This window comes from Cyclopterus lumpus, chromosome 18 (assembly GCF_009769545.1).
Source record: "Cyclopterus lumpus isolate fCycLum1 chromosome 18, fCycLum1.pri, whole genome shotgun sequence".
In the NCBI taxonomy this organism is placed as follows: domain Eukaryota; kingdom Metazoa; phylum Chordata; class Actinopteri; order Perciformes; family Cyclopteridae; genus Cyclopterus; species Cyclopterus lumpus.
Genome location: NC_046983.1, coordinates 2,987,787 through 3,004,069, shown reverse-complemented (window position 1 = coordinate 3,004,069; position 16,283 = coordinate 2,987,787). Strand labels below are relative to the sequence as shown.

Sequence of the window (16,283 nt, the reverse complement as noted above, 5' to 3'; positions counted from 1 at the left end):
AGTGAAGAAGGAAGAAAAGAGTGAAGGAGGAAAGATGGAAAGAGAGTTTAAAAAAAAAAAGAAGGCAAAACACGAGATATAAATAGATCTATTTCACCAGGAAGAAAGTCCCATTGTGATTAATAGAAACACCTTCCAGAATGATTTTATATAAGTTTTATATAATATATATTATATAAGTTTATTTTATATATATATATATATTATATATGAGTCTTCGTACTTGCCTGACCATATTGTTAAAGGACCCCGTCCCACATCGGTGAGGTGAGAGAGGCCTCCATCTTCTCCCTGACGTCTCTTCCCAGGGCTCGACCAAAAGCGGCCTCTTGATTTCGGTGACCTTTGGTGACCTTTGGTGACCTTTCCCCGTGGAGATCCCGTCTCAGAAAGCAGGCGCTCGGTGACTCTCGGGTTGCTCGTGTAGCGACTTTATTTTTAGTGGGTAAGATAATGAACTCCTCCTGCTCGTCGTTGGACAGGTGCAACATTTATTCTAATATTTTTTTAATTTATTTTTGTTACCGTTTTCAAGCCGTTGGGCCGACCCGGGTCCGCCGACCTGATGTTGAGAAACAGGAAGCGGTCCCGGCTGTGTGCCGGGGCGCCTTGTTTCGGGGGTCCTGGGAAAAAAAAAAAAAAACGGAACCAGTCAGAGGAGGGACAGAACTGGACGTCTCCGCTGAGCGGTCAGGATGTTGGGCGGAGTGTGTGTGTGTGTGTGTGTGTGTTTGTGTGTGTGTGTGTGTGTTCTCTCTCTCCGGCAGCGACGTTTAGTGTGTCTGTCATCGTTGCTGAATGTGTGAAACAGGGCGGAGAGCCCAAGCGAAAGTTTGTGTGGCTTTCTGGCTGCAGTGTGTGTGTGTGTGTGTGTGTCATCGTTGCTGTGAAAGTGTGTGTGTGTGGGAATGAGTGTAGTGTGTGTGTGTGTCCGTTTTGTGTGTCATCGCAGTCAATGTGTGAAACAGGGCGGAGAGCGAGTCGAAGTTGGTGTGTCCGCCTGCTCGTCTTTGATGCGTGTGTGTGTGTGTGTGTGTGTGTGTGTGTGTGTGTGTGTGTGTGTGAGAGAGACAGCGGATGACGGATGGGCCGGCAGGACGGCGCAAGGGGACGATGAATGAGGTGACAGACAGAGATGGATAGCCCTTTATCCCTCCGTCACAATCCCTCTTTCTCTCCCCCTCTCTTCTCTTTCTCCGCCTGTCGGGATGATGTAGTGCCTCTTGTTCTCTCGCTCGGAGGAGGAGGAGAAGGAAGGGGGGAAGACGGGGAGAAAAGGAGAAAAGGGAAAAAATTTTATTCATCCAGCATCGATGTTTACTTCAACTCCCCCCCTCTTCGCCCTTCCCTCCTCTTTTCTCCCACCGCTTGCTCCATCCTCCTCTTCCTCCTCCTCCTCCTCCTCCTCCTCCTCTTCCTCGTCTCCATCCTCTCCTCCCCTCCCTCCCCTCTTTCTTTTGCCCATCACCATCGGTTTGACTCCGTCGCTCCTTTTGGGGAGTTATTCAGCGCCTTCTCAGACCTCCTCGTCCATTGTTTTGTTTTTTTCTTGGTCACCATTCCTCATCATATCAAAAGAAGCGCTCCCTCCATCCATCCCTCCCTCCCTCCTCCCCTCCCCTCCCCTCCCTCCCTCCTTCTCTGTGCACATCTGCCCGAGCGCATCTTTTTTTGTCCGCATTCTTTCAGGTGAATTTTTTTTGTTCACGTCCGACCGTTCAACATGCTTTCACATATGAGCTCATTGATGCTTTCGTGTGTGTGTGTGTGTGTGTGTGTGTGTGTGTGTGTGACCTGCCGGTGAATGGCCGATAAATCACGTTGACGGGGCCGTTTGTTTTGTGGTCGAGTCCCGGTGTTCTGGAAGGTTCCGGGGTCCTGGGACAGCGCCGAGACAGGAGTTCCCTAAGGACACACACACACACACACACACACACACACACACACACACACACACACACACACACACTCTTAGATATTTGGATGGACACACACAAAGCACACACAGTGAGATGATTACATAGTCTTAAAATTGCTTGTTTTGTCTCCCCAAAAAGTTAAAAAGACCAAAGATATGAAATTTACGGATAAAATAGGGGTAAAAAAACCCAACTGATTATTGTGTATTTCGTCCTCCATGTCAGACCTAATCAATAAATTGATTATTAAAACAGTTTTGACTGTCAACCATAATTTAAAGTAAAGTTGAGGTGGTTGCTTAGAGCTCAACGAGTACTATACACACTGAATTTTAGTTTATTTAAAAGTAAACGACAGGCTTTTAGGAGGGACGCCTCAGCCGCTGCCGCCGGTCACCAGATAACACGGTCGCACGTCAAACCGAAGCACCTGAAAAACAAGTCGACGCCCCCTCTGAAACTCTCAGTTCCCTGTTGCAAGAATGGATATTATTATGATTATTATATTCTAACTGGGCCTCCGACTGATGATGTGGGCTTGGGGGGAGGGGGGGGGGGTCTCGCGTAGACCTGGACCAGGATGAGTTTAACCGGTTCCTCGTGGGGTCCCGGACTCACAGGAACCCAGAGGCTGATTCACTGTAACAGAGCTGTCAGCGGCGGTCTCCACAATTGCTAAATAATTTGGGGAGCGTAGGAGTGCTGATTTGTGTTAGTGTGTGTGTGTGTGTGTGTGTGTGTGTGTGTGTGTGTGCGCTCACACACTCCCCATGCGGCCCTTTTCCACAGATCCTATCAATCCTCCTATATTTAGAACATCCAGAAGTCTGTGGTTACTTCAAACCTTTGGCTGGTCTGTGTGTGTGTGTGTGTGTGTGTGTGTGTTTGTTTGTGTGTGTGTGTTGTGGTGTGGCGTCCCCCCAGAAAGAAGGCTTGCAACAGTAAAGCTCCACTCGCTCATGCATTCTTCCACCTTGTGTGTGTGTGTGTGTGTGTGTGTGTGTGTGTGTGTGTGTGTGTGTGTGTGTGTGTGTGTGTGTGTGTGTGTGTGTGTGTGTGTGTGTGTGTGTGTGTGTGCGTCTCTTGTCATTGATTGGTTCGTTCCTTGGGTTGACGGTCGCTTCACGCCACCTTCCCATCTTCCCTTCCTCTCTCGTTTCCTTTTCTCTTCCTCTTCACTTTCTTGTCTCCTCTCCTCTTTCCTCTCCTCTCCTCGTCACATTCCCATCTTCCTCTTGTTTCCTTTCCTCTTCATCTCCCCTTTTCTCTTAAGAGTCTCCTCTCTGAATTTCTTTAGCTCCTCCCCTCTTTTCTCTTCTTAAATTTACTTTTCATCTTCCTTCCTCCTCCTCTCCTCTTTATATTTTTTTCTTTCTTTCACGGCCTTTAACTCCGTCTATTCTCTTCATTTGTCTCCACTTGTCATCTTTTATTTTTTTCTTATCTTCCCGTTCTAACAGACTTTTCAACATTGGTCAAGATTCTTTTCCTTTTGGTGTGTGTGTGTGTGTGTGTGTGTGTGTGTGTGTGTGTGTGTGTGTGTGTGTGTGTGTGTGTGTGTGTGTGTGTGTGTGTGTGTGTGTGTGTGTGTGTGTGTGTGTGTGTGTGTGTGTGTGTGTGTGTGTGTGTGTGTGTGTGTGTGTGTGTGTGTGTGTGTGTGTGTGTGTGTGTGTGTGTGTGTGTGTGTGTGTGTGTGTGTGTGTGTGTGTGTGTGTGTGTGTGTGTGTGTGTGTGTGTGTGTGTGTGTGTGTGTGTGTGTGTGTGTGTGTGTGTGTGTGTGTGTGTGTGTGTGTGTGTGTGTGTGTGTGTGTGTGTGTGTGTCAACCATTACCTCTTGAGGCTTCCCTCTGCCTCTCCAAAAGCAACATGCCACAGCATGACAACTGCTCCCCTCATCCTGTGTGTGTGTGTGTGTGACAGGCTAAGGGATGAGATGAGGCCCAGCGGGGGAGGAGACCTCCATCTCACCTCCTCGTAACCCAGACTAACGAGGCAGCGGGGAGGGAGAGACGTGAGGAGAGAAAGTGGCAGACGAGGACGCCGGCTTCTATTTTTAGGGCAAAGTAAACTCTTCGGGACGAAGCGTCTTAACGAGTTCTCCTTCATTTATATTTTTTACGAATCAAGTGGCGAAAAATTCCCAATGACGTCGTTTTCAACTCCCGAAAAGCTCCCAAAGGGGGAAAAAAGTTACTTTAAAAATAGCTCCTGGAGAATATTTTCACACATTTAGCATTGAAGGACGTGTTTTTAAAAAACGCGTTTTAAAAGCATTTGTGATTTTAACATAATTTTCTCATTTATTGACTGTTTTTTAAAACATTATTTAGACTCAAAAGAAAGAAACGATGCACTCCTCAAAAAAAAAAAAAAAAAAAAAACTTTATTGTTCACGTTATTTTTTTTACCAGAGTTTTTGGTTCCCGTCTTTTTTTTCTTTTTTTTTTTAATGATGACGACCGGGAGTTTTAATTTCAGCTCGCAGGCTGCCGGCGTGATTTATTTCCCCTCCCGAGGTTTGATCCAGAGTTTTGTCTTTTTAGGCGGATCGACCTGAAATGAGAGAAAGGGGAGGAGGGGGGGGAGGAAAGGAGTGATGACTGGTGGGGGGGGGGGGGGGGGGGTTAGGAGGTAGGAGGTAGGAGGTGAGAACGAGGACAGGAAGAGATGGAGGAGTTCAGGGAGACAGCAAAGAGGAACTGCGCTGCAGCGGCAGGCTGACCTTTGACCTTTTTCTTCTTTTTTTTTTTAACTCCTCGGACGGATTGGGCCGAGAGGAGGAGGCGTGAACGTAGCGGAGGAGGAGAGGAGAGGTCGTGAATGAGGGAGAGAAAAGTTGAATCTAAAGGAAGATGATGGATGAAAGAGATGGAGAGAGAGAGAGAGAGAGAGAGAGAAAGCGAGACATGAATGCGTGAAAATGTTGACGGAGAGAAGGATGGCGAGTGAAAGAGTGCAGTCAGGTGAAAGTGATGCTGCTGGTGAAATGGACGTACAGGGTGGTCCCTCACCCATGTCTCTCTACCCCGCTCTCTCTCTTTCACCTCGGGAGGCTGACACTTCCCTTCATCCGTTTGACCGCTCACAGAAGGGGGGGATGAATAGCGGAGTGGACGGGGGGGTGAAAGAGGGCGAAGGGACGACGAGCACCAGACGGACATCTAAATGCTCGCCCGCCGATCTGTTGGGAGAGAGAGGAGAAGGAGAGAGAGAGAGAGAGAGAGAGAGGGGAGAGAAGGGAAGGAAAGGAGAGGAGAGAGGCGGAGAGAGAGAGGGGAGAGAGGGGAGAGAGGGGAGAGAGGGGAGAGAGGGGAGAGAGGGAGAGAGAGACGTTTTCCTTTTAGTCGACAAAAAACCCACACATTGATGTCGTTACACAAACGCGGTGCGTCACTATGTAACCGTGACGTTCGTTGGTTTTCAAAAACAAGTCTGGCCCAAAAAACCAGAGAAAAGGAAGATGGAAAGATGGAAGAGTAGAAACAACAACAACAACAACAACATCTACCGTTTATTTGCTTCATCACTAAATAAAAGAGCTTTCAGTTTAGTTTGACCCTCGCTGTTTTTTTTTTTTACCGTTACCCTCCATCGATTAATATTCAACCACGCAGATATATTGAACTAGAACGCTAGGTGTGTGTGTGTGTGTGTGTGTGTGTGTGTGTGTGTGTGTGTGATTGGCTCAAAGTCAACGTAGAAGACACACGATGCAACAAAAAAAAAAAGTGGCGGTGACGTACTCAGCAGTGTGTGTGTGTGTGTGTGTGCTGGTAGTTCCGTTAGCCGGTGGCTGTGACGGGCAGCTCCAAGCATTAAGCGGCAGAGAGCGAGCTTAGTGCACACACACACACACACACACACACACACACACACACTGGACCTCGTCAGTCGAGGGAAAGGGAGACAAAAGGTTTCCTTGTCACTGAACTCTCATTTCCAGTAACGTTTTATAAATGGTACCATCTCTCCCCCCCCTCCCCCCCACATGTTCTCCTCTGCCTCTAATTTCGACTTCTTCCTCTTCCCCCTCTCCGAGTGCGATTACCGGGCGTCACGGATGTCTGATGTCTCTGTCAAACACACGCGCGGCGAGCGCAGAAAACGAGGCGCGCACGCCTCCAAAGTGGGTGCAGCGCGAGGTCAGCGGGATAAGTGTCGGTGCCCCCCCCCCCACCCCGACACGCGCTTATCTGATCTCACGCTGCACATTCTTCCACAAAATGCTGTTTGCCGGCTACCTACACACCTGTGTCTGCAACACACACACACACACACACGTACACACACACACGTACACACACACACACACACGTACACACACACACGGGATCCTGCTGCTCTCGAGATAACGCTGCAAAAAAAAATGTGTGCGTCCATATCCGGATTTATAAGTTCAAGCTATTATTTGTGTGGGAGAGGTCCGTGTGTGTGTGTGTGTGTGTGTGTGTGTGTTTCTCGGCCCCTGTCTCAACTTCCTGTCCTGTCTGTGGCCGGTCCTTATCGCCGTGACGACAGGTCAGGCAGTGGTCACGGCAACAGAGCGATTCGGCGACCATTGAGCGGACGGGGTGGGAAGCGGCGCTTTTTTTTTTTTTTTTTTCCTCGATACTTCCGACCGGAGCGGTCAAGTCGTGGTCAGGAATTTTGGGGGGGGGGGGGGGGGGGGGGGGGGTCAAGGTGGTTCTGACACACACACACACATAAGTAAATATATTTGACACTTGTAATCATAGACACACACACACACACACACACACGGTGACCGTGCGCTGACCGGTTCGGGTCATTGTTCTGCGTTATCAGTCTTGACCTCTCTTGTCAGTCTCCCCGATACGACCCACATCTACACCCCTTCCTGTGTGTGTGTGTGTGTGTGTGTGTGTGCGGTCATTCCATGGTCAAACCCAAAAAAAGTCGAGAGCTCTCACCTTTCAACTGCTTCCTGTTTTGTGGTTGTCGAGGAGGATGCGAACTGTTGCGAAACTTTGTTTTCTGCGTCCGCGTCTTAGATTTAAAGGGACGGTGCGCCCCTTTTTAAAGAAAAATGTGTTTACACTACTATTTGTAAAGGTCCGCGGATAAATACTCCTAAAAGGATTTTTTTGGGGGGGTGAACTGTCCCTTTAAGTTCTCATATCCAGTCTTTTATTAACGATTAAAACGTGCTCATAAAGCTCTGACCTCAATCGAGTTTAAAGAAAGGAACTGAATCCCCATAAAAATGTTGTTTAATCCCCAAACCTGCAAAAAAAAAGTGATTTAATCTAATTTGCCTCTTGCAAAGGAATTTAATCAGAATCAAACAGGAGCGAATGGAGCTTTTTTTTTACCCAAAGTGAAGTCTGAAAGGCAAGGCGGACCCAAAATGAACTCCCGGCCCGGAATTAACCTCTAAAAAGAAAAAAAGAAAGTGACTTTTAAAAAAAAAAAAAATGTTATTTAATTTTTTTTAAAGTGGCTGAATCTAAATTGAGCTCCCAGTTCTGCAGCCGCTGTTTGTTTTGGAGCCTTCTGTCTTTATCAGCGCACAGAGCGGCTCCCAGCAGGCCCCTCTGACTTCAGCCTGCACTCGTTTATCGCCTCACTCACTCCTTCTTCTAGTTACCCTCCGCCTGACCTCCTTCGCTCCCTCCTTTCCCTTTTTTTTTTTTCTCTCCTTGCAGTCCTGTAATATTTCCCCAATCAGTCTTTTGGAGTTTTCTCTCTCCCCCACTCTCTCTCTCTCTCTCTCTCTCTCTCTCTCTCTCTCTCTCCCCCCCACTCTATCTGTCCGTCTATGCCTCTCGCTCGCCCTCTCTCCATCTGCGCAGTGTCTAATTGACAGCGGAGACCCCTGGTTGAACCACCAGCACTCTTCTCTCTTTCTTTTTTCCATTTCAGCCCTGTCACTTATCTTTCTTTTTCTTTTTTTAAGGGGTCGCACAACTTTTCTGTCACTGCTGAGGAAAAGTGAGAGAAGAGAGAAGAGAGGGAGAGAGAGAGAGAGAGAGAGAGAGGGAGAGAGAGAGAGAGAGAGAGTCAGCTGAAGAAAAATACCTTAAGTTAGAAAAGGAAGTAAGGATGTAAATAATTCATTCATAACATATATCTTAATTTACACCGTTCCTTTTGCCCAGTTAGTGAACTAAATATAATATTAGTAATAACTTTTTTTATATAATACAATAAGAATAAAATAAGTTTTGTTTTTGACAGGAAAAAAATGAATTCTGTGTCATCGGTTTGTTGTAAATATTAAGAAATAACACGTTCTGCTTTCCTCTATTAGTTGATGCTAATGATATATAAGTAACAATTGGACGATTGTTTTAAACTACTTAATTTCAAAGTCCTGTAAACATTTAGAAATATCTTTAAATAGTGAAATTCCTAAATTTAAGTCTTAATGACGTCGAAAACAACTTAAATCTTTTCTTTCTTGTAACGTCTCAACTGGATGAAGACGTTTTTTTGACCTTTGACCTATAGAACCAGCATGACTTTGATGGGCACGTGTCAAAATGTGACCTTCGACCCCGGAAGAGAAACAAAGATGTAGATTGTGTCGAGCGAGGAGGGAAGAGAGTCGAGAGATGACGGACACGCGGTCCTGATGAAAGGGGAGAAACACTTCAGACGTGATTGACAGGTGTCAGAGTCGGCTTTTGTGTGCTGGCGGGGGTGACCTTTGACCTCTGAAGGAGTGATGAGTGATGGTGGACAGGTGTGTGTGTGTGTGTGTGTGTGTGTGTGTTGTTTTTCAGTGGCGGCAGTCAGAAGCACTTTTATCTGTTTTCGGCTGTGACCTCACGTGACCTCACGTGACCTCTCAAAGGTCACGCGTTCCGTCTGGAGACCAGCGCAGAAGTTTAACAATTATAACTTTAGTAAAACGGTGATCGTAAAAAAATGTTTACTTAACATTAACCACGCTAGGACTATTGTTGCACACATCATGTATATTTATTTATCCTTAGACCAGATATTTGTAACACTTATACAGTTTAAAAACTAGATATTTACCATTAACAAACATTGTTTGGCTGGCTATTATAAAACTTATTAAATGGTTAATGAATACTTAGTTTAGCATATATAAACATTATTTACATGGCTCATTTTTATTTTCTAGTCCGTCTTAAACCTTAACAAATAATTTGGTAATAATTAACAAATACTTAAAATAGTATATTCAATTTAATGTGTGCAACAATACATTGTTTATAATATATATATATATATATATATATATATATATATATATATATATATATAAATAAAAACATTTGATTAACCATTTATTAACGATGGTTATTATAAAGCTTTCATTTGCTGTTGAGCTTTGGAAGAAAGACATCGTGACAGATTGACTGGTAGAAAAATGCTTTGTGACCTTTGACCTCTTGGCTGTCGGGTCGTGGAGACGATAAGGGAGTGAAGAAGAGGAGCCGGTTCCTAAAACCACATTTCTTTCCTCTCCTCTTCGGTTCTCTGCGTTCTGGTCTCAAAGTTCTCCGCTTCACAGCGATGAACATTACGCAATCGCAACTTGTGAACGTGATGCATTCTGGGTAACGCTGACGTTCGGCCATTAGGAACGGGAACACGGCAATTTCCCCCGACGGTCCCAAACAAATAAATCCTGCCAGGAGGAGGAGGAGGAGGAGAGGAAGGAAGGAAGGAAGGAAGGAAGGAAGGAGTAAAGAGGAGGATAGGAGTTCAGATGGAGATGAAGGAGGGAGTGAAGTTGACTTGGAGAGGAGAAAGAAAAGAGGAGGGTAGGAGTTCAGATGGAGTGGGAGAGAAAGGAAGGATGGAGGGGAGTTGACTTGGAGAGGAGAAAGAAGGGAGGAGGATAGGAGTTCAGATGGAGATGAAGGAGGGATGAAGGATGGACGGAAGTTGACTTGGAGAGGAGAAAGAAGGGAGGAGGATAGGAGTTCAGATGGAGATGAAGGAGGGATGAAGGATGGAAGGAAGGAGTGAAGTTCACTTGGAGAGGAGAAATTAGGGAGTAGAATAGGTGTTCAGATGGAGAAGGAGAGAAAGGAGGTGTGAAGGATGGAAGTTGACTTGGAGAGGAGGAGGAGGAGGAGGGAGGGGAGGGAGTAATGAGGTAAAAAAGGAAGAGAGGAAGGAGAGGGTGAAGAAAGCGATCGGGAGCAGTGTGACATTGAGAGGGGGAGGAGCCTGTTGGGATGGAAACCAGAGAAAAGATGATTGACAGAATGAGGAGAGTAAAAAGGGGGGAGAGGAGGAGAAGGAGAGCAGAACATAATGGAGGAGAGGAGAGTTGGGGGTGTAGCAAGGAGAAGAGGAATAAAAGCTGATGAAGACTGAGGAAAGAAGGGAGAGAGTAAAGGAAGAAGAGGTAGATGATGGAGGGAGGAGAGGGAAAGGTTAGGGAGAGTGTAGCTGGAGATGGAAAGGAGGGATGGAAAGGATAAATACGGAGATGACAAAAGGGAAGATGGAGAGAGGTGGAGGAGGGAGGGAGAAGGAAAGGAAGGAAGGATGGAGAAATGGAAGGATGAAAGAGCTGACATGGAGAGGATGAGAAGAAATGAGAGGAATTAAAGGAGTTGTTGATTGAACGTCAAGACGGGAGAGAGAAGAATAGGGGGAGGAGGAGGGAGAGAGTGATGGAGGGAGAGAGAGAGAGTGATGGAGGGAGAGAGAGTGATGGAGGGAGAGAGAGAGTGATGGAGGGAGAGAGAGAGCTTACTCCATTAGCGGAGGAGAAATGAGAGAAAACAAACAAGAAAAGTGAAGTTAACGCGTCACTCAGTTTTTCTGGAGGCGTGTGCGTGTGCGTGTGCGTGTGTGCGTGTGTGTGTGTGTGTGTGTGTGCGTGTGTGTGTGTGTGTGTGTGTGTGAGACGGGAGCGATAGCGCGGGGGAGGTCATGGCGAGGTGAGAGAGGGGGAACGAGACGGAGAGAAAAGTTCAGCGAGAGGTGAAGAGAGACCTGCCGTTTTCTCTCTGTGTGTGTGTGTGGGGTGAATCGAGGGTCGTGTGTGTGTGTGTGTGTGTGTGTGTGTGTGTGTGTGTGTGTGTGTGTGTGTGTGTGTGTGTGTGTGTGTGTGTGTGTGTGTGTGTGTGTGTGTGTGTGTGTGTGTGTGTGTGTGTGTGTGTGTGTGTGTGTGTGTGTGTGTGTGTGTGTGTGTGTGTGTGTGTGTGTGTGTGTGTGTGTGTGTGTGTGTGTGTAGGACCTGCTGGCTCGCGTGTGGCTCGTTTTTTTGGAAAGCCCACGCTCTCACTTTTCCTTTTTTCTTCTCTTTTTCCCATTTTCATCAGTCTTATCTGCCTCTTCCTGCTCCAACTCCTCTTCCTTCTCCTCCTCTTCCTCTTCATCCTCCTCTTCCTTCTCCTCCTCTTCCTCCTCCTCTTCCTTCTCCTCCTCTTCTTCCTCATCTCCCTCTTCGTCCTCCTCTTCCTTCTCCTCTTCCTCCTCCTCCTCTTCCTTCTCCTTCTCTTCCTCCTCCTCCTCTTCTTCCTGCTCCTCCTCCTCCTCTTCTTCCTCTTCTTCCTCCCTCCTTCTTGTCTCACTTCTCCTTCTGCAACCAAACTTACCTCCTGACCTCAAGTTCACCCAGAACTCCCTCTGCTCTCTCCTCGTTTCGTCTTTTCTCCTCTTCTTCTTCTTCTCCTCCTCTTCTTCTTCCTCTTCCTCTTCTCCATCTCCTCTCTTGGTTTCCCCTCCTCTTCTCCTGTTCTTCCTTTTCTTCCTTGTCCTTGACCTCTCCTCTCCCCTTTTTCTCCTCTCCTTTCCTGTCCTCTTCATTTCTTCTCTTCCTTTTCTTACCCTTCTTCCATCTCTCTAATCCTTTCCTCCTTTCAATTCTCCTTCTCTCGCTCTTCATTTGTCTTTTTTCATCCCCACATCTTTTCATCCCGCGCCTCCTTTTTAAACTCTCCCCGTCCATTTTCTCTGTCCATCTCCTCCTCCTCTTTCCTCTCTCTCTCTCTCTCTCTCTCTCTCCCCTTGTCTTCTCTCATCCATCACTTTTCACCTCTTTTTCCTACTTCCTCTCCTTCTTTGTCCATCCACCCTTGCCTCTCTCTCTCTCTCTCTCTCTTCATGTCTTCTCTCATCCATCACTTTTCACCTCGCCCTACTTCCTCTCCTTCTTTGTCCATCCCCTCTTTCCTCTCTCTCTCTCTCTATCCCCTTGTCTTCTCTCATCCATCACTTTTCACCTCTTCTTCCTCTCCTTCTCTGTCCATCTCTCATCTCTTCCTCCTCCTCTTCTCTTCCTCCTCCTCTCCTTCACTTCCTCTTTTCCGAGCGTTAGTTTTCCGTCTCCTCCAAATCAAGAGCTGTAAAAGTCGGTAAAGTAATAACGAGGATGAGTCTCCAGCTTATTTCCCCTGTTGCATGTTTGTTTGTGTCAACAAACTCCTCCTCCTCCTCCTCCTCCTCCTCCTCCCTCCTTCACCTCTTCTTCACCTCTCACACTCTCTCAACCTGATTAACCTCCCGGCCCCTCATTTTATATCTGTCCGCTTTATGTAACGTCCTTTTATTTCGTTGTTTGTGTTTGTTTATGTGGGCGAGATTAGCCGGTCAAACCTCGGCCGTGCGAGGGTGAAGTCGGGGACAAAGGAGAGAGGGAGAGAGGGAGAGAGAGGGAGAGAGAGGGAGAGAGAGAGGGAGGTGAATGCAAAGGCACCGGAGAGGGAGGGATGCAGGAAGAAGACGAGGAAGTCCAAATCAGCCTTTCGTCTTGTGCTCTCCCTCCAGAGCCGGTCGAGAGGAAACGGCACTTTTAATAACCGATAGAAATCATTTGGGACACTTCCTGTTGGGGAATGGCTCTCGAGGAGGTCAACCGGGGTCATGGCCGCGACCTCTTGGCCCCCCCCCCCCCCCCCCTCCAGAGATCAGGTCTCAGCCGGTGCAGTAAACAGACCTGAAGTCAGTCGGTGCGACACGAATGAGGCAAAACAGCCCCGTTTGTTTTCCACCTTCCTGAAGCCCGTCGTCGCTCTGCGTGTCACCTGACCTCCTTCCTGTTCGTCCTCCTCCGTCACCTTCTCTCTCTCTCTTATCTATCCATCTTCATCTGCCCTTCCTTTACCCCGTCTCTCTCTCTCTCTCTCTCTCTCTCTCTGTCTCTCTGCTATCCATTTCTCTCCATCTGTGTCTCTCCCCATCTTTTGCTCTTTCTCATTTTCTCCCCCACATGTGGTTTTGCTCTCCATCCCTTCCTCTCTCCTCTCTCATCCCTCGCTCACATATGGTTTCTCTCTCTGGATCTGTGTGTGTTTGGTGTTAACCAGAGTTCACGTGTGTGTGTGTGTGTGTGTGTGTGTGTGGTAGAGTTCAGCAGGGCAGCAGCAGGTTATGCAACAGATCCAAATGTGGGGCATGAAGAGGAAGACTCCACCCCTCGTCTTCTTCAGTCTCCCCTTTCTTCCTTCTTCCTTCCTTTTTGTCAACTCTCTCTCTCTCTCTCTCTCTCTCTCTCTCTCTCTCTCAAATGACCTCAATTGAGCACCAGTGTAGATTTGTGGGACCTGATTTGTTGTGAAGTCAACGTAAACATCAGCATTGTGTCGCCCTCGTAAACAAAGTAGCGATTCACTCGCGTGTGTTTGCTACATTTCGATCCGAATGAACAGGAAGACACAAAGTTTTAAATCTTTTTTTTTTTTTTTTTAAAGTGTCTCTCCGTTTGTTTCCCTCTAGTTACTGGAGCTGTTCACGCTCTGGGATTGGTCCACCTACCTGGCCGATTACGGCAAAGCCACCTGCAAATACCTGAGAGTGAACCCACACACCGCCCTGGCCCTGCTGGAGAAGTAAGCACTCCTTCACTCTGTACGTTGACATTAAGGTGGAGCTGAAGCAGTTCATCTTCAGCCATTTTGATAATCAATTAATTAATTGAATCAAATTTTCCAAGCATTCTCCGGCTCCGTCTTGTCTTCTCTTCTTTATGTCGTCGGGAACTGAATATCTTGAAAGTAAACGGACATTTTAACAGATCGATCCTACTGTCGACGCGTTGACTCCGCTCGGCTCTCAACATGGCGGCGGCTAGCGGGCTAGCGGGCTAACGGTGCTAACGGTGGCAGCGGAGCGAGCATTTTTTGGGGGGGAAATATGCTTATTGGCTTTCTGTGCAATTTCTATTTTTTTAAATTTTCTAAAGCTCACTCTTTTATGTTGTTTTACACTCTTTTTACGCTAATCTAAGAACCTTTAACTTCGCGCTCGGCACACAAAGCAAATGACAGCGTGAAATAACCCAAAAAAGGGGTGACTTTTGATCTTCACCTCCGTCTCAACCGCTCTTCCTGTTTCCTGTCTGTCCACCGACAGGTCATTAAAGCCGTGAGTATTGTGTGTGTGTGTGTGTGTGTGTGTGTGTGTGTGTGTGTGTCTGTGTGTGCGCCATGTTGGATTCAGGCATGTGCGGAGACGACTAAAACGTGCACACGCAAGAAAGAGGAACGCTCATTTTGGCTTTTTTTTTTTTTTAATGCGTCTACAGGGATTTACACACACACACACACACACACACACACACACACACACTTCTCTCTCCGCCTACGAAACAGTCAACACGCGGCGTCACGATGCTGATGTTCATCGCTACGGCAACCGCCCGCATCGTGTGCCAGCGTAGATCAGGGACACGCACAACAAAGTTGTGATCTGAGTTTGAGTATTACGTCCTGCGACACACGCACACACACACACACACACACACACACACACACACACACACACCGTGTTATGATCCAGTCCATTGCTCAATACAGTCCGGTCAACCCCCCCCCCGGCCCGGTGGTCCCTCTGTGCCCAGGAGGAAGCACCCCGCTGGGGCTTGCCTGGTCCGCTGGGCCCCCCCTCGAACACCCTGGAGGTCCATAACGGCCCAGTGTTCTGCGACCGAACACACACACACACTCATGTGGCACACGTGCATGCTCGTGCAGGGGTGCGCTCGTGAGTGTGTTCCTGATGAACTAATCGGTGCATACTGGATGTTGTGAAACACTAAAACGGGCCATTTTTTGTCTTTTTAAACTCACTGATTTATTCTCTCTCTTCCTTTTTTATAATCCCCATTTCCTCGCCATCTTCTCCCTCTCTCTCTCTCTCTCTCTCTCTGCCCCCCAGGATGAAGGAGACGAGCCGGAAGAACAACGTCTTCGCCCAGTTCAGGAAGACGGACCGCGACCGGCAGAAACTCATCGACGCCATCATCAAACAGCTACGCAACCTCATCGCACAGCACCACACCTAGAGGAGCGGAGGAGCCGCCTGATTGGCCGGCTCCACCGGGAGGGGAGGGAGGGGAGGGAGGGAGGGGTTGAACGCTTGCTGCGTGAATATTACGAATTATCATCTCATGGTTTTTTTTTTTGTTTTTGTTTTTTCGTGGAATTCGTTAAAAAAAAAATATATAAAATCTTCATCTTACATTTTTTTTTTCTTCAAGCTGAAGATTCATGAACGACAACATTTCATGATAAATAAATCGTATTTGTCAAGAAAGCCGGAAAAGCACTGAAATCGAGATCAAGTCTAGTAATTATATTGGTGGCGAATAAACTGAACTGTCTAAAAAGGGGCATATCCACCCAACATGGCAACCCATATTTCCCTCTGGACAAACCACCTGCGTACACTTGGCAACCCATTGCTGCACTTTCAGTAAAAACCTTATTTGGGGGGGGGGGGGGGGGGGGGGGGGGGGGGGGGGGGGTGTTGCCTGAGCATTATTTTTTTTAATTTGTGTACTAACAAGCGCACACACACGCTTTTACGTCTTCCACACAAACATATGCCACACAATGTGTGTGTGTGTGCGTATAGTTGAAGCACAGCACGTCATATTATTATTTTTTACATTGGTCTCTTTTTGCTTTTTTCTTTCTTTTTTGTGTGTGTGTGTGTGTGTGTGTGTGTGTGTGTGTAGGAAACTACAGCATTCTTTTGTGTGTTTTCTTTATTTTTTTATAAAAGGGATTCAAATCTCCGGCGTGAGTCAGAAGGGAATTTAAAAGTCTGTGTTGGTTTTACCGGGCGGTGATTTGTGTGTTTTTTTTTTTTCTTTTTCGTGTTCACTCGTGCACGCCGGCACTGTGACATCAGGTGTGTGTGTGTGTGTGTGTGTGTTACATATTTTTCATCATCCATCCTTAGCTGTGTATTATTTTGGGGAAACGGGGGCCGTCGATATTAAATGTGCCTTTTCGCTGTATTTTGTGTATTATTTTCCTGCCAATGAAGCAGCAACACTGTGGTGGTGCTTTTATTTTGTAGTAATAAACCGGAAATGTCTGAAACAAAATAACCAATTAAATGACAACCAAACATGTTCGGTAAATTCTAACTAAACTACTTTTATTTTGTTCTAAACTTGTG

At 47.0% G+C, this 16,283-nt stretch overlaps 1 protein-coding gene across 6 annotated transcripts in view; it reads left to right on the top strand.

Moving 5' to 3' along the window:
* The window catches only part of exoc6b (exocyst complex component 6B), a 56,372-nt gene extending 40,785 nt beyond the window's left edge, over positions 1-15,587 (top strand). For 2 of the 6 annotated variants that reach the window (XM_034556785.1, XM_034556784.1), the window contains 2 exons: positions 13,593-13,724; positions 15,033-15,145. In XM_034556785.1, the coding sequence (XP_034412676.1) occupies positions 13,593-13,724; positions 15,033-15,034 (134 nt within the window). In that variant the 3' untranslated portion in view covers positions 15,035-15,145. Of the gene's footprint in view, positions 1-245; positions 446-13,230; positions 13,556-13,592; positions 13,725-15,032 lie in introns of those variants that run through there. The other 4 variants (XR_004611404.1, XM_034556781.1, XM_034556783.1 and 1 more) reach the window with 4 other exon arrangements.
* Positions 15,588-16,283: the final 696 nt, after the last annotated feature.